The following is a 27,042-nucleotide window of genomic DNA, read 5'->3' on the forward strand; positions in this document are numbered from 1 at the left end:
ACTGTTAAATAGTCTGATAACAGTGGGATGGTGGCCATTGTTGGGAGTAGGCCAGGGGTGAAAGTAGGAGTGTCAGGCTTTGACTCAAGAGGCTGAGGCCATAGAAACAGGTTAGAAGATTTGGTCTTGGTTGATCATTGTACAGTGCAGGCAGACTGGCAGATATGCCAGAGGAATGCTCCTCCTGTAGGATGAGGGAATTCATGGAACCTGATGGTCTCCCTGATGACTATATCTGCGGGAAGTGTAGCCAACTCCAGCTCATGAAAAACCACATTAAGAAGCTGAAGCTGGAGTTGGATGAATTTAGGATTATCCAGGAGGCAGAGCTTTTGATAGGTATGATTTTTGAGTAGATGGTGCGTGGAAGGTCATGTTTGACAAACCTTATTGAATTTTTTGAAGTAGTTACGAGGAATGTTGACGAGGGTAAGGCAGTGGATGTAGTCTATATGGACTTCAGCAAGGCCTTTGACAAAGTTCCACATGGAAGGTTAGTTAAGAAGGTTCAGTCGTTAGGTATTAATGCTGGAGTAATAAAATGGATTCAACAGTGGCTAGATGGGAGATGCCAGAGAGTAGAGGTGGATAATTGTTTATCGGGATGGAGGCCGGTGACTAGCGGGGTGCCTCAGGGATCTGTTTTGGGCCCAATGTTGTTTGTAATATACATAAATGATCTGGATGATGGGGTGGTAAATTGGATTAGTAAGTATGCTGATGATACTAAGGTAGGAGGTGTTGTGGATAATGAGGTGGGTTTTCAAAGCTTGCAGGGAGATTTATGCCGGTTAGAAGAATGGGCTGAACGTTGGCAGGTGGAGTTTAATGCTGAGAAGTGTGAGGTTCTACATTTTGGCAGGAATAATCCAAATAGAACATACAGGGTAAATGGTAGGGCATTGAGGAATGCAGTGGAACAGAGAGATCTAGGAATAAGAGTGCATAGTTCCCTGAAGGTGGAGTCTCATGTAGATAGGGTGGTGAAGAAGGCTTTTGGAACGCTGGCCTTTATAAATCAGAGCATTGAGTACAGAAGTTGGGATGTAATGTTAAAATTGTACAAGGCATTGGTAAGGCCAAATTTGGAATATTGTGTACAGTTCTGGTCACCGAATTATAGGAAAGATATCAATAAATTAGAGAGAGTGCAGAGACGATTTACTAGGATGTTACCTGGGTTTCAGCACTTAAGTTACAGAGAAAGGTTGAACAAGTTAGGTCTCTATTCATTGGAGCGTAGAAGGTTGAGGGGGGATTTGATCGAGGTATTTAAAATGTTGAGAGGGATAGATAGAGTTGACGTGAATAGGCTGTTTCCATTGAGAGTAGGGGAGATTCAAACGAGAGGACATGATTTGAGAGTTAGGGGGCAAAAGTTTAAGGGAAACACGAAGGGGTATTTCTTTACTCAGAGAGTGATAGCTGTGTGGAATGAGCTTCCTGTAGAAGTAGTAGAGGCCAGTTCAGTTGTGTCATTTAAGGTAAAATTGGATAGGTATATGGACAGGAAAGGAGTGGAGGGTTATGGGCTGAGTGCGGGTAGGTGGGACTAGGTGAGATTAAGAGTTCGGCACGGACTAGGAGGGCCGGAATGGCCTGTTTTCCGTGCTGTGATTGTTATATGGTTATATGGTTATATGGTTACACCCAGAGTAAAGGGAGAAGGAAATCAGTGCAGGGTCCCCCTGTGGCCATTCCCCTCAGTAACAGCTACCCCTTTGGATTCTGCTGGGGGTGACTTACCTGGGCAAGGCAGCAGCAGCAAGTCCAATAGCACTGTGGTTGGCTCTGAGTCTCAGAAGGGTAGAGTGAAGTCAGGCAGAGCAATAATCATATGGGACTCGATAGTTAGGTGGACAGATAGGAGATTCTGTAGCAGCAAAAGAGACGCCAGGATAGTGTGTTGCTTCCCGGGTGCTCGGGTCCAGGATGTCTCTGAGCGGTTGCAGAATATTCTTGAAGTGAAGGGTGAGCAGCCAGAGGTCATGGTACATGTTGGTACCAATGACACAGACAGGAGAGGGATAGAGGTCCTGCACAGTAAGTTTAGGGAGTTAGGAATGAGGCTGAAGAGCAGGACCTCCAAGATGGTAATTTCTGCATTACTCCCAGGTTAGAACAGGAAAATAGTGCAGATGAATGAGTGGCTAAGGAGATGGTGCAGGGCACAGGGTTTCAGGTTCTTGGATCATTGGGACCTTTTCTGGGGAAGGGGTGACCTGTACAAGTGGGACAGGTTACACCTGAACTGGAGGGGAACCAATATCCTGGGAGGGAGGTTTGCTGATGCAATTGGGAGGGTTTAAACAATATTTTCAGGGGGGTGGTGTGGGTACTGAAGTGAAAAAGCAGAGGTTGGGGCAGTTGGCTCACAAGTAGTGACAGCTTGTTGGGAGTTTATGAGGAAAGATAGGCAGATGATAGAGCAAAGAAGCACTCAACCTGATGGTTTGAGATGTGTCTATTCTAATACAAGGAGTATCATAAGCTAGGAGGATGAATTAGAACGTGGATCAATATGTGGAACTGTGACTTTGTGGCCATTACAGAGACTTGGATGTCACTGGGGCAGGAATGGCTGCTAAATGTGCCAGGCTTTAGATGTTTCAAAAACAAACAGGGAGGAGGCAAAAGAGGTGGGGGATTGGCATGCTAATCAGGGATAGAATCACAGCTGAAGAAAAGGAGGAAGACATGGAAGGATTACCTACTGACTCATTGTGGGTGGAAGTCAGAAACAGGAAGGGGGCAATAATTCTATTGGGTGTTTTTATAGACCCCCCCCCCCAATAGTAACAGAAACATTGAGGGAGGCAGATCCTGGAACGGTGTAATAATAATACGGTTGTTGTGAACGGTGATTTTAACTTTCCTAATATTGACTTAAGAGTAAAGGGTTTGGATGGAGTAGAGTTTGTTAGGTGTGTTCAGGGAGGTTTTCTGATGCAATATGTAGATAAGGCAACAAGAGACAAGACTGGTATTGGGAAATGAACCCATTCAGGAGGAAGAGCATTTTGGAAGTAGTGATCACAACTCTATCTCCTTTACCATAGCACTGGAGAAGGATAGGAGCAGACAATTTGGGAAAACATTTAATTGGGGTGGGGGAAATATGATGCTATTCGGCAAAAACTTGGGAACATAAATTGGGTGCAGGTGTTCTCAGGGAAATGCATGACAGAATATGGAAAATGTTCAGGGATTATTTGCATGATATTCTGCATATGTATGTTCCATTGAGGCAGGGAAAGGATGGCATGGTAAAAGAACCATGGTGTACAAAGGATGTGGAAAATCTAGATAAGAAGAAGCGAAAAGCTTACAGATGGTTCATGAAACTAGGTACTGATAGAGTTTAGAAAATTACAAGGGTGCCAGGAAGGAGCTCAAGAATGAAACTAGGACAGCTAGAAAGGGCCATGAGAAGGCATTGGGTGAGCAGGATTAAGGAAAACCCCAAGGCATCCTTCAAGTATGTGAAGAGCAAGAGGATGAGCTGTGTGAGAATAGGACCAATCAGGTGTGATAGTGAAAACATGTGCATGGAGTTGGAGGAGGAAGTGGAGGTACTTAGTTTATACTTTGCTTCAGTATTCACTGGTTAGATAAGTCTCTGGGACCAGATGAGATATAGCCGAGGCTACTGTGGGAGGAGAGGGAGGAGAATGCAGAGCCTCTGGTGATGATTGTTGCATCATCAGTAGGGACAGGAGAAGTATGAGAGGATGGAAGTTGCAACATTGGTCCCTTGTTCAAGAAAGGGAGTAGAGATAACCCAGGAAATTATAGATCAGTGAGTATGAATTCATTCATGGGCAAGCTGTTGGAGAAGATCCTGAGAAGCAGGATTTATGAACATTTGGAGAGACATAATCTGATTAGGGATAGTCAGCATGGCTTTGTCAAGGGCAGGTCATGCCCTACGAACCTGATTGAATTATTTGAAGATGTAAAAAAACACATTGATCAAAGTAGATGTAGTTTATATGGATTTCAGTAAGGCATTTGATAAGGTTCCCCATGCTAAGCTCATTCAAAAAGTAAGGAGGCATGGGATCCAAGGAGATCTTGCTTTGTGGATCCAGAACTGGCTTGCCCACAGAAGGCATAGAGTAGTTGTAGTCTACATGGAGGTCGGTGACCAATGGTCTTCCGGAGGGATCTGTTCTGGGACCCCTCCTCTTTGTGATTTTTATAAATGACCTGGATGAGGAAGTAGAAGGGTGGGTTAGTAAGTTTGCTGATAATACAAAAGTTGGGGGTGATGTGGATAGTCTGGAGGTTTATCAGAGGTTACAGCATGACATTGATGGGATGCAGAACTGGGCTGAGAAGTGGCAAATGAAGTTCAACCCAGAGAAGTGTGAAGTGGTTTGGTTCAGTAGGTCTGTGTCCATGGGACAATCAAAGCTGCTGCGCTGTGTTGTTAAGAAGGCGTATGGTGTGTTGGCATTGTTATGATCCCAGCCCCCTCCTTCTTGAGAATCGCAAGATCGCTATTAATTCGGGTCTTGGACCCAGGAAATGAGAGAGAATCCTCAGCAAGACAAAGCAACGGATTTGGCCATTGTTTCTTGGAGACACCTTTGTGGATTGCGATCCTATACTACGTGCCAGCTCTCAGGGCAACGTGGACTGGGCTACGTGCACACCCTCGGGCAATGTGGGCTGGGGATTGCATCACCCCACCCTGATTGACATCTACAACCCTGCAAGTCAAGATAAAAGAGGGGCTGCAGGGGGCAGTCCCCTAGCGACGCACCAGAAGGAGACACCATCGCTCATCGCTCCCGTGATAACGGGAAGCTATTCGGAAGCCACGTGTGTTCCGTTTCCCCTGGCCTGGGGAGCGGGTGGCTGATAACACCGAAAAGGACTTCGAACTAACAACGGGGAACCAACGTTCCCGATTCAACGGTTTGCGTCCTAAAAGACTGGGCAAGTTTCTTTTCTCACAAAACCTCTCTCTCTCTCTCTCCAACAAGTGAAACCCAGCGGTCCCCAAAAGGCTAAAGCCTGCATGAACTTGAGAGACTTTTATATTTCCATCGGACAATATTTTTACCCCTAGACAAAACGATAGAGCTACTTCTTATTGATGATTATTACTATACCCGCGCTTTAGATTGAGTATTGACGACGTATATTATCTGAATGTTTGTATTAACCTTACTTTTGTGCCCCTTTATAAATAAAAACTTTTAAAAATAGTACCATCAGACTTCAACGGACCTCTCTATCTTTGCTGGTAAGTGACCCAGTTACGGGGTTCATAACAGCATCCATCAACCATGGGACTGAGTTCAAGAGCTGGGAAGTAATGATACAGGTATACAACCTTAGTTAGACTCCACTTGGAGTGCTGTGTTCAGTTCTGGTCACCTCACTACAGGAAGGAAGTGGATACTATAGAGGAGTGCAGAGGAGATTTACAAGGATGTTGTCTGGATTGGAGAGTATGCCTTATGACAACAGATTGAGTGAATTTGGCCTTTTCCCCTTGGAGCGATGGAGGATGAGAGGTGATCTGATAGAGGTCTATAAGATGATGAGAGGTGTTGATCTTGTGACTAGCCAGAGGCTTTTTCCCAGGGCCGAAATGGGTAACACAACAGGGCATAGTTTTAAGGTGCTTGGAAATAGGTACCGAGGGGATGTCTGGGGTATGTTTTTCACACAGAGAGTGGTGGGTGTGTGGAATGCACTGCTGGTGACAGTGGTGGAGGCAGATACAACAGCATCTTTTAAGAGACTCTTAGATACATGGAGCTTAGAAAAATAGAGGACTATGCAGTAGGGAAATTCTAGGCAGTTTCTAGAGTAGTTTACATGGTCAGTACAAGATTGTGGGCTGAATGGCTTGTAATGTGCTGTAGATTTCTACGTGCTATGTTCTATGTTCTAAATCTCTTCTGCACCCTCTCTAAAGTTTCCACATTCTTCCTATAATGAAGTGACCAAAACTGAACACAATATTTCAAGTGCGGTCCTACCAGGATTTTGTAGAGCTGCAACGTTACCTCATGGATCTTTGAAGATTATAATAGGAATTAATCTCCACTGTTGCCCCAGAGGTGCATTCCTGATCTTCTCTACTCACTGTGTGAAGAACAGAAAAAAACAAAATCTCCTTGTGTTGTTTTCAGTTCTTTTGCAAATCGCTTTCATTTTCGACTTTTGATCAATGATTCTGTCAAAAGGAAGTTTCTATCCTTCTCTTCCATATTGATACCATGTGATTTTGAAAGATTCCCCCTTCACCATTTCTATTCCAAGGGAACCATCCCAGTCACTGCGGGTAACCAAAGTCCCCAAGAAGAAGAAGAAGCCCTTAACTCTGAGTGGAGTCATCAGGACGCCGTCGTGATGGTGTCTTTTTAGCAGGTTTTCTTGTTTTTACGAGGCTAGCTTGATGCTCAACTCAGCACAGATGGAAAGCGTGTAAGGGAGCCAGCTCAATTCAAACTCGGGAGCCTTCGCTCAGAAGTCCAGCACTGATGCCACTACGCCACCAGCCGGCAATCAAAGTCCCCAGCTCTGGACCAATTTTACCGATCTATAAAATCTATTACCTCAGTCACTGTAAGCACTTTAAAGCACTTTTTATAATGCTCTTTACACTAAATACATGCTGGTATTTATGTACATTTTTATCCCATATCTGTAATTTAACCTCTAGCTTTATTTTTCTACAATTCATTATTCATCATAATGTTGTTTTTTGTTGCATGTCACTTCCTGACCAACACACCACAGCAAATTCCTTTATGGTGAATAAAGTTGATTCTTGTTCCGTTACTAAGTCTCTTCAGCATTCTCTCTAATGCATTTCTGAAGTGTGATGTCCACACTCCAATTGTTGCTGAGCCAATATTTAATGGCAGTGTTCTATCGTTCATCGTCTCTGAATGTAAACTTATGATTCCATTTGCTTCCTTCACCACTACTTCAAGCTGCCCTGCTGCTTTCAATCAACCCCCAGATCTCACCACTGTTGTTGCTTTTGTCAAATCAAGCTCTCTATAGCCATAGAGTCATTAAACACTACAGCACAGAAACAGGCCCTTCAGCCTATCTGGTCCATGCCAAACCATTAATCTGCCTAGTCCCATTGACTAGCACCTAGACCATAACTCCACATACACCTCCCATCCATTTACCTATCAATATTCCTCTTAAGTATTTGAAACTGAACTCATATCCAGCACTTGCGTTGGCAGTTCATTCCACACTCTCAGCAACCTGACAGAAGATATTCTCATTCATATTTCCCTCAGATATTTCACCTTTCACCCTTAACCAGGACCTCTAGTTGTAGTCTCACCCATCCTCAGTGGAAAAAGCCTGCTGCATTTACCTTTGGTGGTTCATTTTGGTAGGTCAAATATGATGGCAGAATATAGTATTAATGGTAAGACTCTTGGCAGTGTGGAGGATCAGAGGGATCTTGGGGTCCGACTCCATAGGACAATCAAAGCTGCTGCACAGGTTGACTCTGTGGTTAAGAAGGCATACGGTGCATTGGCCTTCATCAACCGTGGGACTGAGTTTAGGAGACAAGAGGTAATGTTACAGGAATATAGGACCTGGTCAGACCCTACTTCTACTTGAAGTACTGTGCTCATTTCTGATCACCTCACTACAGGAAAGATGTGGAAACTATAGGAAGGGTGCAGAGGAGATTACAGGGATGTTGCCTGTATTGGAGAGCATGCCTTATGAAAATAGGTTGAGTGAACTCAGCTTTTTCTCCTTGGAGCGATAGAGGATGAGAGGTGACCTGATAGAAGTATATAAGATGATGAGAGGCATTGATCATGTGGATAGTCAGAGGCTTTTTCCCAGGGTTGAAATGGCTAACATGAGAGGACACAGTTTTAAGGTTCTTGGAAGTAGGTACAGAGGAGATGTTAGGGGTAAGTTTTTTACACAGAGAGTGGTGAGTGTGTGGAATGGGCTGCCGGTGATGGTGGTGGAGGCAGATACAATAGGGTCTTTTAAAAGACTGCTGGATAGGTACATGGAGATTAGAAAATTAGAGGGCTGTGGGTAACCCGAGGTAATTTCTAAAGTAAGTACGTTTGGCACATCATTGTGGGCCGAAGGGCCTGTATTGTGCTGTAGGTTTTCTATGTTTTATGTACTATCTATATGCTTCATAATTTTGTATACCTCTATCAAATCTTCTCTCAATCTGCTGCACTCTAGGGAATAAAGTTCTGATAAAGTAAAGAATAAAGTTCAAACCCTTTCTTCCACCAGAATATGATACTTTACAAGTAATGGAGTTGAAACTTGGTGTAACAAATATTTTTCAAAATGAGTCCTGATGAAGGGTCTCAACCTGAAACATCAACTGTTTATCATTTCCATAGATGCTGAGTTCCTCAAGCATTTTGTGTATGTTGCTCCGGATTTCCAGTATCTGCAGAATCTCTCATGTTTGTCTTAAATATTTTTCATATTGCAGTTTGTATCCCCAGTTCTATTAGTTCCATCCTCATCCTTTTACTTTGCACCTTCGTCAATTTTGTCATTTACTCTGTCTGTTAAAGACCTTATTTGTGTTCCTTCCTTTCCTTCTTGCTCTGCAGCTTAAACGTGTTTGATCTGTAAAATTGTACAGTTTGAGACACTCTGCAGGATGCCAACTCATTCTTATTGGGTGACTTCTCCAGCAAGGAATTCCCAACACTCAGGTTAAGGGCACATCAATGTTTGCTTGAGGAATCAGTGCACTTGTGGGATTCAGTTCAAAGTAAACTTATTCTCAAAGTATGTTAATGTTCATGCCGGTAATGTGACAGCAAATGTGAGCACCAGATGTGATACTCTCTTCTGCATTCTCTGCTGCAAATGGCTTAATGCATGCATGGTGGCATAGGGGTTAGTACAATGCTTTACAGTGTCACCAGTCAGGTTCAATTCCCACCAGTGTCTGTAAGGAGTTTATATGTTCTCCCTGCAACCACGTGAGTTTCCTCTGGGACTTCCAGCTTACTCCCACATTCCAAAGGTGTATAGGTTAGGGTTAATAAGTTGTGGGCATGCTATGTTGGTGTCAAAAGCATGGAGACAGTTGTGGGCTACCCCCAGCACAATCTTCAGACTGTGTTGGTCATTGACACAAAATGATACATTTCACTGTATGTTTTGATGTACATGTGACAAATAAAGCTAATCTTTAGTATTTTCTTCTCTGTGCTGTACCTGGCTGCAAGATTCAGCCTCTGGTGTTGTCCAGTGGCTTCCCCTCCCACACCCACCCCTTCTCATTAGACTTGAGGCTTCTTGAACTCAGTTGCCTCGTCTGTTCGATGATCCTAGTGAAATGCATCACTTTGTGTCAATGCCCAACACAGTCTGAGGATTGTGCTGGGGGTAGCCCACAACTGTCTCCATGCTTTTGACACCAACATGGCATTCCCACAATTTATTAACCCTAACCTATACACCTTTGAAATGTCTTAGAATTATTTCAGTGTTCTATGTTTGTTAGTCCTTTTGGCATCAGTGAGCAATGGTGATATGTGGATGCATGGTGTCAGTTGTGGGCTGCCTCCAGCACATTCTTGGACTGTGATGGTTGTTGATGCAGATGACACATTTCACTGTATGTTTTGATGTACATGTAACAAATAAAGCTAATCTTTACTAACCTGAGTGCAGAACCGCATTCATCAGTTTCTCGACGTGTGCATTATGCAGTCCTCTCAATCGGCTCGCTTAGCCCTACAATCATGTCACTTCCATCCCCACACCCTCATTCCATCACTAATTCATGTCCCCAATTCCTCAGCTGTCCCGGAAAAACAGCCCCATCATTATGTGAGGTCTTGCCTTCTCCCAAAGTCACAAATGTTCCACTTTGATGCTGAATCATTATCACTATCTTATATGACTTAAAATTATCTCTATTTTGTGGCAACAGTACAGTGTGAAGACATAAAATTAATATCAGTTACAAAATCACCAAACAGTACAAATAAAAGGAATAGTGAGGTAGTATTCATGGGTTCGTGAACTATTCAGAAATTGGATGGCAGAGATGAAGAAGCTGTTCCTGAATCGTTGAGGCTCACTGAATCTCATCAAGCTCCTGTACCTTCTTCTGGACAGTAGTAACAAGAAGAGGACATGTCCTGGGTGATGGGGGTCCTTAATGATGGATGCCACCTACTTGAGGCATCACCTTTTGAAAATGTCTTCAACTGTGGGGAAGCTTGTGCTGTGATAGAGCTGGTGAGTTTACAAACCTCCAAAGACATTTGCGATCCTCTGGATTTGAACCTCCATATCCAGCCACATCGTGCGGCATTACACAGTCTCATTGGAGAGAGACCAGAAAAGCAAGAGGTTTTCCTGAAGCATTGCTGGGTCTCAAAGTGCATGATAGAAAATGGGGTTTGCCCGCATTATGGTGGAAGCCATCTACATCACCTAGCTATCTTTGTGCAACTCACAGTTGTCTAGTCTCTGAGAGTTAATAACAAATGCAAGGCACACAGATTTCCAACTGGTGCCCTCCAAATCCCAAAGACCTTCAACCATTCCAACTGGTGCCCTCCATCTCCCAAAATCTTTCAACCATTCCAGCTGGTCCCCTCCATCTCCCAAAGATCTTCAACCAACCTGTAGCAATAGGATGACTTGATGTGTCTTACTCTTCCTTACTCTTCAGGTTGTGTGTGGACTGCTAAAGTGCTTGGGCTTGGCAGTCCATAAGCCTGGGAGTTCAGGGAGTTAGGTACTAAGTTAAAGGACAGGACCTCCAGAGCTGTGATCTCAAGATTGCTATGCATGCCACGTGCTAGTGAGGCCAGAACAAGGAAGATTATGCAAATTAATACATCACTAAAGAGTTGGTGTAGGAGGGAGGGTGTAATATTTTTGGATCATTGGGCTCTTTTCCAGAGAAGGTGGGCCTGTACAGAAAATACAGTTTGCACCTGAACTGGAGGAGGACTAATATCCTAGATTGGTTTGTTAATGCTGCAAGATGGGGTATAATCTAGAGTGTCAGGGGGATGGGAACCACCATACCAGAACAGTTAGTGGAAAGGTTGTGGAGGCAGATGTTGGTAAGACCTCAGACAAAGTTAGGAATCAAAAAGTTGAGCATGGTGCAACTAGTGTCCTGAGCTATATTTCAGTGCAAGAAGGATCATAGGAAAGGTAGATGATAGTGCTGAAGATGAGGTAACTGGTTTACAAGCAGAGGCAGTGTGTAGAGAGGAGAGGCTGTTGATAGGACACAACAGGATAAGTTGCAATGTAAAAAGTGAAAAAAATCAAAAAGGGTGAATACAGGTCTGAAGTTATATTTGAATACGCACAGTATACGGAATAAGGTCAATGAACTTGTAGCACAGTTACAGATTGGCATGTATGATGTTTTAAACATCACTGAATAATGGCTGAAGTAAGATTATAGCTGGGAGCTTAATGTTCAATGATGCACATTATATCAAAAGGACAGGCAGGAAGGTGGGGGGTGGCTCTGTTTGTAAAAAATGAAATCAAATCATTAGAAAGAGGTGACATAGGGTCGGAAGGTGTTGAATCATTGTGGATAGAGCAAAGGAACTGTAAGAGTTAAAAGACCCTGATGGGAGTTGTAAACAGACCTCCAAACAGGATATGGCCTACAAATTACAACCAAAGATAGAGACTGCATGCCAATAGGGCAATGTTACAAGAGTCATGGTGGATTTCAATATGCAGGTAAATCAGGAAAATCAGGTTGCTGCTGGATTCCAGCAGGGGAAATTTCTAGAGTGCTTACAAGATGGCTTTTTAGAGCAGCTCATGATTGAGTCCATTAGAGTATAAGCTATTCTAGGTTAGGTTTTGTGCAATGAACCAGAATTGATTAAAGAATTTAAGGTAAAAGAACTCTTAGGTGAACGTGATAAAAATATGATCAAATTCACCCTGAAATTTGAGAAGGAGAAGCTAAAGTCAGACGCATCAGTATTACAGTGAAGTAAAGGGAATTACTGAGGCATGAGAGTGGAGATGGCCAGAATTGATTGGAAAAGAACACTGGCAGGGATGATGGCAGAGCAGCAATGTCTGGAATTTCTGGAAGCAATTTGGAAGGTGCAGGATATATATCAGCCATGATCAAATGGCAGAGCAGATTCGATGGGTTCAATGGCCTAATTTCGCTCCTATATCTTATGGTCTCTCATTTGCACTCTGAGAGGACATGTGACCTCCAATCAAAACTTCCCTTCTCTCCTAATGCTCTCACTCAGAATCCCACGTCTCACCCTGTTTCCACGTGGTCAGGTCAGGTCCTGTTCTGATAGAAATAGAACAGGCAATGAAGAATCATCTTCAAGCTCTAAATCACCTCACAATTTTATACACCTAATCATGTTCCCTTCACAACCTTCCCCAGTGCCAAGAGAGAAGATCAGCCTGTCCTTCTGTCCTCAGAACTAGTTGAAAACATCCTGGTGAATCTGCTCTGCACCCTCTCCAGCACTATCACATCTTTCCAATGGAGCAGTGACCAGCACTGCACATGGTACTCCCCCTGAAGTCTGGCCAAGGTTACAGAGTCATAGACTACTACAGCAGAGAAACAGGCCCTTTGATCATCTAGTCCATGCCAACATGATCTGTCTAGTCCCATCTACCTGCACCCAAACGATAATCCTCCATATCCCTTTAATCCATGTGGCTAACCAATTTTCTTGTAAATCTTGCAAATGATCTGGCAGTTCATTCCACACACACTATCCTCTAAGTGAAGAGGTTTCCACTCTGATTCATCTTAAATGTTTCACCACTCACCCTAAACCTATGACTTCTAGTTCTGATCTCATCCAGCCAAAGTGAAGAAGCCTTCTTGCATTTACTCTGTCTATACCCCTCACAATTGTGTGTACTGTATCTCTATCAAATCTTCCCTCATTTTCCTCTGCTCCAGGGAATAATATCCTAACCTATTCAACCTTTCCCTATATCTCAGGTCTTCAAGTTCCAGTAACAACCTTGTAAATTTTCTCTGCACTCTTTCAATCTTACCTACATCTTTCCTGAACACAAATTTGGTGTTGGTACCAGAATTTGTGGCGATACTTGAAGGCTGCCACAACACATCCTTAGGTGTATTGGTTGTTAGCTCAAATAACATATCTCACATAACATATCTCACTGTGTTTCAATGTACACATAAAAAATAATCAGATTTGAATCTCAAATTTCATCAACATCTTGTACAACATCAACATAACATCTCCACTCTGGTACTCAATGCCCTCAGTCTCTTATAAAGTTGGACCATAATCTTTCTGCTCTTGTACTTAATGAACAAAGGCCAGTATTCTCTATGCTTTCCTAACCATGTTATCCACTTATGATGCTATTTTCAAAGATATTTGGACTTGCACACCAAAATCCCTCTTTTCCTTGATACTCATGACGTTACCATAGAAACATAGAAAACCTACAGCATAATACAGGCCCTTCGGCCCACAAAGCTGTGCCGAACATGTCCCTACCTTAGAACTACCTAGGCTTTACCCATAGCCCTCTATTTTTCTAAGCTCCATGTAGCCATCCAGGAGTCTCTTAAAAGACCCTATCGCTTCTGCCTCCACCACCGCCGCCGGCAGCCCATTCCACACACTCACCACTCTGTGTAAAAACCTACCCCTGACATCTCCTCTGTACCTACTTCCAACCACCTTAAAACTGTGCCCTCTTGTGCTAGCCATTTCCGCCCTGGGGAGAAGCCTCTGACCATCCACACGATCAATGCCTCTCATTATCTTGTACACCTCTATCAGGTCACCTCTTATCCTCCGTCACTCCAAGGAGAAAAGGCCAAGTTCACTCAACTTATTCTCATAAGGCATGCTTCCCAATCCAGGAAACATCCTTGTAAATCTCCTGTGCACCCTTTCTATGGTTTCCACGTCCTTCCTGTAATGAGGCGACCAGAACTGAGCACAGTACTCCAAGTGGGGTCTGGCCAGGGTCCTATATAGAAACATAGAAAATAGGTGCAGGAGTAGGCCATTCGGCCCTTCGAGCCTGCACTGCCATTCAGTATGATCATGGCTGATCATACAACTCAGAACCCTGTACCTGCTTTCTCTCCATACCCCCGATCCCGTTTGCCACAAGGGCCATATCTAACTTCTTCTTAAATATAGCCAATGAACCGGCCTCAATTGTTTCCTGTGGCAGCGATTTCCACAGATTCAGCACTTTCTGTGTGAAGAAGTTTTTCCTCATCTCGGTCCTAAAAGGCTTCCCCTTTATCCTTAAACTGTGACCCCTCGTTCTGGACTTCCCCAACATCTGAAACAATCTTTCTGCATCTAGCCTGTCCAATCCCTTTAGAATTTTATACGTTTCAATAAGATCCCCCCTCAATCTTCTAAATTCCAGTGAGTATAAGCCTAGTCGATCCAGTCTTTCTTCATATGAAAGTCCTGCCATCCCAGGAATCAATCTGGTGAACCTTCTTTGTACTCCCTCTATGGCAAGAATGTCTTTCCTCAGATTAGGGGACCAAAACTGCACACAATACTCCAGGTGCGGTCTCACCAAGGCCTTGTACAACTGCAGTAGAACCTCCCTGCTCCTATACTCAAATCCTTTTGCTATGAATGCCAACATACCATTTGCCTTTTTCACTGCCTGCTGTACCTGCATGCCCACCTTCAATGACTGGTGTACAATGACACCCAGGTCTTGTTGCATCTCCCCTTTTCCTAATCGGCCACCATTCAGATAATAATCTGTTTTCCTGTTCTTGCAACCAAATGGATAACCTCACATTTATCCACATTAAATTGCATCTGACATGAATTTGCCCGCTCACCTAACCTATCCAAGTCACCCTGCATCCTCTTAGCATCTTCCTCACAGCTAACACTGCCGCCCAGCTTCGTGTCATCCGCAAACTTGGAGATGCTGCATTTAATTCCTAAATCATTAATATATATTGTAAACAACTGGGGTCCCAGCACTGAGCCTTGCGGTTCCCCACTAGTCACTGCCTGCCATTCTGAAAAGGTCCCGTTTACTCCCACTCTTTGCTTTCTGTCTGCCAACCAATTCTCTGTCCACATCAATACCATACCCCCAATACCATGTGCTTTAAGTTTGCACACTAATCTCCTGTGTGGGACCTTGTCAAAAGCCTTTTGAAAATCCAAATATACCACATCCACTGGCTCTCCCCTATCCACTCTACTAGTTACATCTTCAAAAAAGTCTATAAGATTCGTCAGACATGATTTTCCTTTCACAAATCCATGCTGACTTTGTCCGATGATTTCACCGCTTTCCAAATGTGCTGTTATCACATCTTTGATAACCGACTCTAGCATTTTCCCCACCACCGATGTCAGGCTAACCGGTCTCTAATTCCCTGGTTTTTCTCTCCCTCCTTTTTTAAAAAGTGGGGTTACATTAGCCACCCTCCAATCCTCAGGAATTAATCCACAATCTAAGGAGTTTTGAATGCATCCACTATTTCTTGGGCTACTTCCTTAATCACTCTGGGATGCAGACCATCTGGCCCTGGGGATTTATCTGCCTTTAATCCCTTCAATTTACCTAACACCACTTCCCTACTAACATGTATTTCCCTCAGTTCCTCCATCTCACTAGACCCTTGGTCCCCTACTATTTCCGGAAGATTATTTATGTCCTCCTTAGTGAAGGCAGAATCAAAGTAGTTATACAATTGGTCTGCTATGTCCTTGTTCCCCATGATCAATTCACCTATTTCTGACTGTAAGGGACCTACATTTGTCTTAACCAATCTTTCTCTTTTCACATATCTATAAAAGCTTTTACAGTCAGTTTTTATGTTCCCTGCCAGCTTTCTCTCATAATCTTGTTTCCCTTTCCTAATTAAGCCCTTCTATGCCTGTATGCCTTCTTAACCACTGAGTCAACCTGCGTAGCAGCTTTGAGTGTCTTATGGACCCGGACCGCAAGATTCCTCTGATCCTCCACACTGCCAAGAGTCTTACCATTAATACTATATTCTGCCGTCCTCCTCTGCTGGACTGTGAATTTCTCCCAGTCCTCAGGTGTGCCGCTTTTTTTTGCTAATTTGTATGTTTCTTCTTTGGACTTGATACTATCCCTAATTTCACTTGTCAGCCACGGGTGCAGTACCTTCCCTGGTTTATTCTTTTGCCAAACTGGGATGAACAATTGTTGTAGTTCATCCATGCGGTCTTTAAATGCTTGCCATTGCATATCCACCATCAACTCTTTAAGTATCATTTGCCAGTCTATCTTAGCTAATTCACGTCTCATACCTTCAAAGTTACCCTTCTTTAAGTTCAGAACCTTTGTTTCTGAATTAACTATGTCACTCTCCATCTTAATGAAGAATTGCACCATATTATGGCCACTCTTACCCAAGGGACCTCGCACGACAAGATTGCTAACTAACCCTTCCTCATTGCTCAATACCTTATCTAGAATGGCCTGCTCTCTAGTTGGTTCCTCGACATGTTGGTTCAGAAAACCATCCCACATACATTCCAAGAAATCCTCTTCCTCAGCACCCTTACCAATTTGGTTCACGTTATATAGCTGCACGTTACCTCTCAGTGCCAATGCACTGTATGCCTTCTTAACCACTGAGTCAACCTTCATAGCAGCTTTGAGTGTCTTATGGACTCGGACCACAAGATTCCTCTGATCCTCCACACTGCCAAGAGTCTTACCATTAATACTATATTCTGCCGTCATATTTGACCTACCAAAATGAACCACCTCACACTTATCTGGGTTGAACTCCATCTGCCACTTCTCAGCCCAGTTTTGCATCCTATCGATGTCCCTTTGTAACCTCTGACAGCCCTCCACACTATCCACAACACCCCCAACCTTCGTGTCATCAGCAAATTTACTAACCCATCCCTCCATTTCCTCATCCAGGTCATTTATAAAAATCATGAAGAGTAGGGGTCCCAGAACAGATCCCTGAGGCACACCACTGGTCACTGGCCTCCATGCAGAATATGACCCTTTTACAACCACGCTTTGCCTTCTGTGGGCAAGCCAGTTCTGAATCCACAAAGCAACATCCCCTTGGATCCCATGCCTCCTTACTTTCTCAATAAGCCTTGCATGGGGTACCTTATCTCATGCCTTGCTGAAATCCATATACACTACATTAACTGCTCTTACTTCATCAATGTGTTTAGTCACATCCTCAAAAAATTCAATCAGGCTCGTAAGGCACGACTTGCATTTGACAAAGCCAGGCTGACTATTCTTAAGCATATTATGCCTCGCCAAATGTTCATATATCCTGCTTCTCAGGATCTTCTCCATCAACTTACCAATCATTCATGATATGTCCTAACCTTGACAAAGCTCAGCAAGAGTAAAGGTCAGCGACCCCCTTATAGAACAGAATGGAAAGCAAGAAACAGACAGGGAATGGCATAACTAACAGTGAATCAGAAGGAGGGTTTTAAATCCAGGTCCAAGAATTGTACAGTTTCCACAGTTTCAAATTCACTTTCTGGGAAAGCAATTGATGTTCACCTCTGTGGTTTAAGGAAGTAAAGACCTCCCCACCATCAGAGAGCAAGAAATGTAGAAGGTAACTCACAATCAACTCATTCTGAAATCAACCATCAGGCATGGGAGCAGAATTAGGGCATTTGACCCATTGAGTTGCTCTGCCATTCCATCATGGTTGATTAATTATCCCTCTCAACCCCATTCTCCTGCCTTCTCCCCGTAACATTTAACATCCTTACTAATCAGGAACCTATCAATTTCTGCTTTAAATATACTCAATGACTTGGGCTCCACAAACATCTGTGGCAATGAACGTCACACTTAGTGGTTTTAAACTGTATACTAATTATTTAATATATAACATTTTCAGGTTGAGAACTTTTGCCCGATGCTTCCAGAAAGAATAAAAAATGTTGCTGCTGCTAATGCCTTAAAGCCTAAGGTGAGTGAAATTAATTGTTAATGTTTGTTTAAAAACATAACATTTTTTGATTCCAGTTGGTGTATATCCCTTTAATAAAGTATTCACGTTACAAAGGGCACATAGACATGTCTCGGTTCTCATGTCTACGTACTTATAAACAAAATAAATGTCTCATAGTGTCACACACAAAATGCTGGAGGAACTTAAGCATCTTTGGAAATGCATAAGCTGTCAACGTTGTTGAAGATGCTGCCTAACTTGTTGAGTTCCACCAACACTTTGTGTGTCTTATTCTGCATTTCCAGCATCTGTAGAATCTCTGGTGTTTATACAGAAGGGGCAGATAGGTCCGCATCTGTGGAGTGTAAAACAGTCAACAACTCAGGTATGCAACCTTTAATCAGAATTGGGCAATTCACAGACTCGAAGCAATGACTTTCTCTCTCCACATATGTTGTTATTCTTGCTGAATGTTTCCTGCATTTTCAGTTTGAATTCTGAACAATGAGGCCCAGATTACAGGATCCCAGCAAAATGTTTTCCTGGATAATGTTGCTTTTGTACAAAGCAATTATAGGTGCTGCCTGACCTGCCAAAGTACCCTGCACTGGCTCCTTAACCCCTTTCCCTTTCCTAACTGTCACCCAGTTTCCTGTGTCCTACCTCTCTATATGTCCTATCTATCATCCCTTCAGCCCCCCGAATGATCCGGAGTTCATCCAGTTCCAGCTCCAACTCCCTAACACAGTTTGTTAGAAGCTGCAGCTGGATGCAGTTCTAGCAGTTGTAGTCATCAGGGACTCTGGAGGTCTCCCTGCCTTCCCACATCCCACAAGAAGAGAATTCAACTATCCTGCCTGGCATCTCTACTGTCCTAGCTGGGCAGATAAAAAGAAAGGAAGGTAAAAAAAGCCTAACCTTGAGCTTTTCTTTTCTTTTCAATCTGTGACTGAAGCCTCTCTTCACAGAAACCTTGAAGAGCTAAAGCCTCAAGATCACCACTCTGACTCTGTCCCCTCCAAGGAGGCCTGATGCGCTTGTCCCTACCTTCCTTTCATTTGCTTTTGTTAATCAATCTCAAATGCCAATCAGTTGCTGCTCAAAGCTCTATTTAGCTCTAGCGACCCACTGCTCTCTTTTCTACTTGGGCACTGGACCTGAGTGAAATCCCCTTCTCTCAAAACTTATAATGTCTGAACTGTCACTCGTCAAAGCTCTTTTTAGTATGACATTAGTCTGACATTCAAGAAAGACAAGTATAATCGATATAATAGTCAAACAGGAAAATATCTTTATTCCTAATTTAGGCCACCCTAAGGTTGAGAATGCTCAGCTTATGAACACCTCGACATACGAATGAGCTCCCATAATGTTATTAAATTCAAATTCATCTACAATTGTTTATTTCAATGGAAGAACTCATTTTCTCTGCCTCCAAAATTTGTTCACTCTTCTTAGCTTTGTGTGTTTTCATTGCCAGTCTGGTTACCGGAGAGTCGATTTTGAGTATTAGAGTAATACAGCCGGGAAGAGGCCCTTTGGCCCAGCTGCTCCATGTTGACCACAGCATTCTCGCTGAAACTCCCTTACTTTCAGACCTATGGACAAAATCGAATTTCTACAGACATCTGTGAAAGCAAAAGCTTTTAATAACCCAGGCCTGGCACTGCACATATGAAAACACTCTGTATTGACTTGTGATGGTTTCACTGTAATTCTGCAAGGTGAAAAAGATATACGATGGAATTTTTTTCTCTAGTGAGGATGTCTGAAAAATTACTTGTGACAAATTAGTTAGCTTAGACTTCGGACTTATCTACAAATTGGATTCTTTAAGATGACAAACAAAGATAAATCCCATTAGACAGTGACATGAGAGGTTATGGGATTTCCTGCTGTTGTAACTTGGAGCCAACAATAAAATCTAGACAATAATAAATTCTTTAGGAGCAGAATTAGGCCATTCAACCCATCGAATCCGAAGAGACATCCTTCTATTCTGAGTCTGTGCCCTCTGGTCCTAGACTCCGCCACTATAGGAAACATCCTCTCCACGTCTACTCTATCTAGGCCTTTCAATATTTGATAACTTTCAATTAGATACTCCTCCTAAACTCCAGTAAGTACAGATCCAGAGCCATCAGGCACTCATCATGAATTAAATCCTTTCATTCCAGGGATAATTCTCATAAACCTCCCCTGGACCCTCTCCAAAATTGTTCACAATACTCCAAGTCCAGTCTGACCAATAAATCTATTCAAGCTGCTAAGCTATTGATGAGTATGAATAGCATAGACCCACTGGCAGAATTTGCCTCAGAACCATGCATTCGGGTTGGTTTTTAGCATTGGTTGGTATGAAGTTATGCCTCTTGGAATATGACAGCTGGCCATTTCTTTTCAGCCCACGTGGCAAGTGGAAAGGGGAGGTGGCTTTTTTTTTACCAACAGCTATGCCAACAAATTCTTGAACTGAGAATGATTTGCATTTATCCTCACCTTGTTAAGCATTTCAGCACCTTCTGGAAAATGATGGAGGAATGTATGTTGGATTGAGTTCCACTGACATTGGCAACCCATTATGTCACTCAAGATTTCCAGCGTAGTCATAAAATCCATTGCCTTACCTTCATCCTCTTTTCTGGTAACTTCCTTGAAAAACTATAAGATTGGTTACTCACGACTTACCATGCACAAAGCCGCACTGACGATTCCTAATCAGTCCCTTACTATCCAAATACTCATATATCCAGTCCCTTAGAATACCTTCAAATAACTTTCCCACTTCTGATGTCAGGCTGACTGGCCTATAATTTCCTGGCTTATTTGTAGAGCAGTTTTTAAATTCCAGAACAACTATGGCTATTCTCCAATCCTCCAACACCTCACCTGTCCTTATAGATAATTTAAGTATTTCTGTTAGGGCCCCTGCAAGTTCTGCAGTACCCCTCAAGGTCCAAGGGAACACCTTGTCAGGGCTTCGGGATTTATCCAACCTAATTTGCTTCAAGGCAGTAAACACCTCCTCCTCTGTAATCTGTATAGGGTCCATAACCTTGCTGTTGTTTTGCTTCATATCTATAGTCTCTGTGTCTATCTTCTGAGTAAATGCAGATGCAACAAATCCTTTTAAGTTATCCCCCGTCTCTTTCAGCTCCATGCATAGATTACCATTCTGATCCTCCAGAGGACTGATTTTGTCCCTTGCAATCCTTTTGCTCTTAATATATCTGCAGAAGCCCTTGTTCTTCACCTTGTTTACTAAAGCAACCTTGTGTCTTCTTTCAGTCATCCTAATTTCTTTCTTATGTGCATTTCACATACTCCTCAAGTACCTTATTTGTTCCTACCTGCCTATACCTGTTATGCACCTCCTTCTATTTCTTAACCAGGGCCTCAATATCTCCCAGAAACCAAGGTTCCCTAAACATGGTATCCTTGCCTTTTTTTTTCCAGATAGGAACTTAAAAACTGTTCTCTCAAGTTTCGCTTTTGAAGTCCTCCCACTTACCAAGTACACCCTTGCAAGAAAACAACCTGTCCCAATCCACACTTGCCAGATCCTTTAGATGCCATCAAAGTTGCTCTTTCTCCAACTTAGAAGCCAAGGACCAGATCCTTATTACCTTGAAACTAATGACATTATGATCACTAGATGCAAAGTGTTCCCCTGCACAAACCTTGGTCACCTGTCCTGTCTCAATCCCTAATAGAAGACCTGGTATCATACTCTATGTAGCTGGGACTTCTATGTACTGATTAGAGAAACTTTCCTGAACATATCTGACAAACTCTTTCTTATCCAGCCCTTTTACAGTTTAGGAGTCCCAGTCAATATGTCAGTGGCAGTCAAAATCTGCAGAATATCTTGTGTCTATGTTATTGAACAGATAGATTTTCTCTGTCTTGTTGGGTTCTGAGCAATACCCTTGAATGCAAGGTGTGCTTTTTTTTAAAGGCAGGTTTGAACACTGATTTCCTTTGGTTCTATCCAATACTGACATGAAATTTGTCAGGGAACATTTGGCTATATGTAGTTGCACTGTTGCTGGGAAAAGGAGATGAACCACCACTGCCTTGTCATTGGTAATCATGCATCTGGCTTCACAGCACGTTTACTGTATGGTTCACAATTCTGATTATTCTGTTTGTTGCAAGGCTAAAATGTTAAGCAGCCTGGATGGTTTACTAACAACACTGGCTGAACGTGAAGAACTTCTGTGGATAAAACTAAGAATAGAGAGAATGAATGAGAAATGGATAACGGCTGTGAAAGCATTGACTAAGAAATATAATCTACAAAATCGACCACAGAAAAAGGTATTAAAGCTATTAAGAGGTTTTCTTAAATTTTGTAAAAGTATTTATTTCAAAACTGAAGTAAGAAGCAATGAAGTACAGACATGTTGGTTACGCTACAATTGCTCTAGCAATATTTAGCTGGGCAGCACGTAGTATAGCGGTTAATGTGACACTTCATAGTGAAAGCAACCTGGGTTTAAATCACCTCCACCCTCCACATCTAATCTGTAAGGCGTTTGTACATTCTCCCTGTGACCATGTGGGTTTCTTCCAGTTTCCTCCCACAGTCCAAAGATGTATGGGTTAGCAGGTTAATTGGTCACATGGATGTAACTAGGTGGTGTGGGTTCATTAGGCCAGAAAGCCTGTTACCATACTATACTGTACTTAAGATAAAAAATTACAATAAAAAATTTTGTCTAGTTTTCTTAAATTGTCAAGACTATTTTAATTTAACTATTTAATATACATATATACTTACTGTAATTCACTTATGTACTGTTTTCTATGTTATCATGTATTGCATTAACTGCTAGCACTAAGTTAACAAGTTTCACAACATATGCCTGTGATAGTAAACCTGATTCTCATTCTGATCTCTTGGATTTTAAGCTCCCAACTATGATTTTCTTTCAGCCTCGAGTCAGATGCCCACAGCATCCTACCTACTAATCTCTAACTGTACTACAAAATTATCTACCTTGTTCCATATACTGAGTGCATTCAAATATAACATCTTCAATCGTGTATTCAACACTTTTTGACTTTGGCCTCCTGTTTCTGAATCTGGTATTTTTCTGCAGAGGAAAGTGCTTTTCAGTACATAGAACATTAGAGCATGTGAGCCCTTGGCCCACAATGTTGTGCTGACCCTTTAACCTACACTAAGATCAATCTAACCCCTCCCTCCTACAAGGCCCTCCATTTTTCTTTCACCCATGTCCCTTTCTATAAGTCTGTTAAATATACCTAATGTATTTTCCTCGACCACTACACCTGGTAGCACAATCCAGGCAGTCTGTGCAAAAAAAAATACCTCTGACATGCCCCCATCTTTTCCTCAAATCAGCTTAAAATTATGCATCCTCATATTAGCGATTTCCACCCTGGGAAAAAGTCTTTTGCTGTCCACTCAATCAATGCCTCTTATCATCTTGTACACTATCAAATCACCTCTCATTCCCCTTCACTCCAAAGACAAAAGTCCTTGCTTGCTCATCCTATCCTCATAAGGCATGCTCTTTAATCCAGGCAGCATCCTGGTAAATCTCCTCTGCATCCTCTCTAAAGCTTCCACATCCTTCCTATACTGAGGGGACCAGAACTGAAGATAATCTTCCAAGTGTAACTTTGTATCATTCTAATAAAATTTAGCTGTACTGTGAGCAAAGATTGTGGTTGCTATGTACAACAGGCACTTCCCTTTATTGTCTAATATATGCATTTAGACATGGGTAGGATTATGCACCATGCATACAAGTGCAGAACCAGCAAAGATGGTAAGAGGAGAGTCTAGAACATATGAGTATGTTGATGGAGGAGAGTGAGTGAGTTCAAAATGGGATGAAGATCATAAGACCATAAGGTATAGGAGCAGAATTTGGCCATATGGCCCATTGAGTCTGCTCTCCCAACCTTTCACGTCTGATTCAATTTTCCTCTCAGCCCAATATCCTGCCTTCTCCCCATATCCCTTTATGCCCTGACCAATCAAGAATCTATCAAGCTCTGCCTTAAATATGCATAAAGACTTGGCCTCCACAGCTGCCTGAGGCAACAAATCCCACAGATTCATCACTTTCTGGCTGAAAAAACTCTTCCTCATCTCCACTCTAAATGGACACCCCCCCCCCCCCTATTCTGATGTTGTGTCTTCTGGACTTAGACACCCTACCTTAAGGAACATCCTCTCCACATCCACTCCATTATCTCTTCACTTAGAAAATACTGTAGTCAACCCTTTCATTTCTTCTACCAAAGTGAATGGCTGTGTAGTTCTTGACACTGTATTCCATCTGCCATTTCTTTGCCCATTCTCCTCGTCTGTCAAAGTCCAAAGTCCATAAGACCATAAGATGTAGAAGCAGAATTAGGCCAATTGGCCCATTGAGTCTGTTCTGCTATCCAATCATGGCTGATCTATTTTTACCTTCCTCAGCCTACTCCCCAAGCTTCTCCCCATAACCTTTGATGCCATGTCCAATCAAGAACCTACCAAGCTCTGCCTTAAATACACACAACAACCTGGCCTCCACAGCTGCTTGTGGTAAAAAATTCCACAAATTCTCCATCCTCTGTTTTAAATAGATGTTCCCCTATTTTGAGACTGTGCTCGCTTGTGCTAGATTCCCCCAGCATACGAAACATCCTTTACACATTGAGTCTGTCCAGGCCTTTCAAGTTTTGAAAGGTTTCAATGAGATCCCCCCCCCCATCCTTATAAACTCCAGTGAGTACAGACCCAGAGCTATCAAACGTTCCTCGTATGATACCCCTTTCATTTCCAGAATCATCCTTGCGAACCTCCTCTGAACCCTCCCCAATGCCAGCAAGTCTTTTCTTAGATAAGGACCCCAAAAAGTGAGGCCTCACCAGTGTCTTATAAAGCCTCAGCATCACATCCCTATTCTTGTATTCTAGACCTCTTGAAATGAATGCTAACTAACATGGCATTTGCATTCCTCTCCACTGACTCTACCTGCAAGTTAACCTTTAGGGTGTTCTGCACGAAGACTCTCAAATCCCTTTGCATCTCAGATTTTTGGATTTTCTCCTTGTTTAGAAAATAGTCTGCACATTTATTTCTACTACCAAAGTGCATGACCATGCATTTTCCAACATTGTATTTCATTTGCCACTTTCTTGCCCATTCTCCTAATCTGTCTAAGTCCCTCTGCATCCTACCTGTTTCCTCAACGCTACCTGCCCCTCCACCAATCTTTGTATCATCTGCAAACTTGGCAGCAAACCCATCTATTCCATCATCTAAATCATTTATATACAGCATAAAACGAAGCAGTCCCTGCAGAACACCACTACTCACTGGCAGCCAAGCAGAAAAGGACCCTTTTATTCCCACTCACTGCCTCCTACCAATCAGTCAATGCTCTAACCATGCCAGTGACTTTCCTGTAAAACCACAGGCTCTTAGTTTTGTAAACAGCCTCATGTGTGGCACTTCGTCAACCTTCTGGGAGTTTTGCATAAGCACTTGCAAGCCCCTCTGTACCTCAGATGTTTGAACCTTCTCCCCATTTAGATAATAGTCTGCACTATTGTTCCTTTTACCAAAATGTATTATCATACATTTCACAACCCTGTTTTCCATCTGCCACTTTTTTGCCCATTTGTCAAAGTCCTGCTGCAATCTAATTGCTTCCTCAGCACTTCCTACCCCTCCACATATCTTCATATCATCTGCAAATTTTCCCACAAAGCCATCAATTCCATTATACAAATTATTGACAAACAATGTGAAAAGTAGCAATGCCAATACTGTCCCCTGAGAAACACAAGTCAGTGGCAGGTCAACCAGAAAAGGGCCCTTTTATTTTCATTCACTGCCTCCTGCCTGTCAGCCATTCTTCTATCCATGCCAGTATCTTTACTACAATGCCACAGGGTTTTATCTTGTTAAGCAACCTCATGCGTGGCACCTTATCAAATGCCTTCTGAAAATCCAAGTAAATGACATCCACTGCCCCTCCTTTGTCCACTCTGCTTGTTACTTCCTCAAAGAACTCAAACAGATTTGTCAGGCAAGATTTCCCTTCACAGAAACCATGCTGACTTTGACTTATTTTACCATTAGTCTCCAAGTATCTTGAAACCTCGTCCTTAATAACAGACTCTAACTCTTTTCCAACCACTGAGGTTAGGCTAATTGGCTTATAATTTCCTTCCTTTTGCCTTTCTCCCTTCTTAAAGAGTGGAGGGGCACTTGCAATCTTCCAGTCCTCAAGGACTATCCCAGAATCAAGTAATTCTTGAAAGATCATGACCAATGCATCCAATATCTCTTCAGCAACTTCTCTCAGGACTCTGGGATGTAGTCCATCTGGTCCAGGTCACTTACCACCTTAAGACCTTTCAAAGGCCTTGCAATTTTTCCTTTGTAATAGCAATGGCACTCACTCCTGTTCCCTGACACTCCCGGACCTCTGGCACACTGCCTGTGTCCTTCACAGTGAAGACAGATGCAAAGTACCAATTAAGTTCATCTTACTACCTCACCAGCATCATTTTCCAGTGGTCCAATATCAAGACTCACGTCACTTTTACTCATTATATAAATGAAAAAAACCTTTTGGTATCCTGCTTTATATTATTGGCTCATCTGCCCTCATATTTTCTCTTTTCCCTTCTCATTGCTTTTTTAGTTGCCTTTCATTGGATTTTAGAAGCTTCCCAATCATTCAACTTCCCACTCACTTTTGCTAATTTATATGCTCTTTCCTTGGCTTTTATGCAGACCTTAACTTCCTTTGTCAGCCACGGTTGCCTACCCCTGCCATTTGAGAACTTCTTCCTCTGTTGGAGATATCTATCTTGCACCTTTCGAATTATCCCTAGAAACTTCAGCCATCTCTGCTCTGCCGTCATCCTTACCAGTATCCTCCTCCAATCCACCTGGACAAGCTCCTCTCTCATGCCTCTGTAATTCCCTTTATTCCATTGTGATACAAACACATGTGAGTTATGCTTCTCCCTCTCAAATTGTGGTATGAATTCAATCATATTATGATCACTGTCTCCTAAATGTTCCTTTACATTAAGCTCCCTAATAA

General features: G+C 42.6%; 1 protein-coding gene across 7 annotated transcripts in view; it reads left to right on the forward strand.

The window, feature by feature from the left end:
- The window catches only part of LOC140713921 (alpha-1,6-mannosylglycoprotein 6-beta-N-acetylglucosaminyltransferase A-like), a 174,493-nt gene that overhangs the window by 70,159 nt on the left and 77,292 nt on the right, over positions 1 to 27,042 (forward strand). For all 7 annotated transcript variants that reach the window (XM_073024612.1, XM_073024609.1, XM_073024614.1 and 4 more), the window contains 2 exons: positions 17,900 to 17,971; positions 22,112 to 22,273. In XM_073024612.1, the coding sequence (XP_072880713.1) occupies positions 17,900 to 17,971; positions 22,112 to 22,273 (234 nt within the window). The remainder of the gene's footprint in view (positions 1 to 17,899; positions 17,972 to 22,111; positions 22,274 to 27,042) is intronic.

The sequence above is a fragment of the Hemitrygon akajei genome, chromosome 20, assembly GCF_048418815.1.
Source record: "Hemitrygon akajei chromosome 20, sHemAka1.3, whole genome shotgun sequence".
NCBI classification, from domain to species: domain Eukaryota; kingdom Metazoa; phylum Chordata; class Chondrichthyes; order Myliobatiformes; family Dasyatidae; genus Hemitrygon; species Hemitrygon akajei.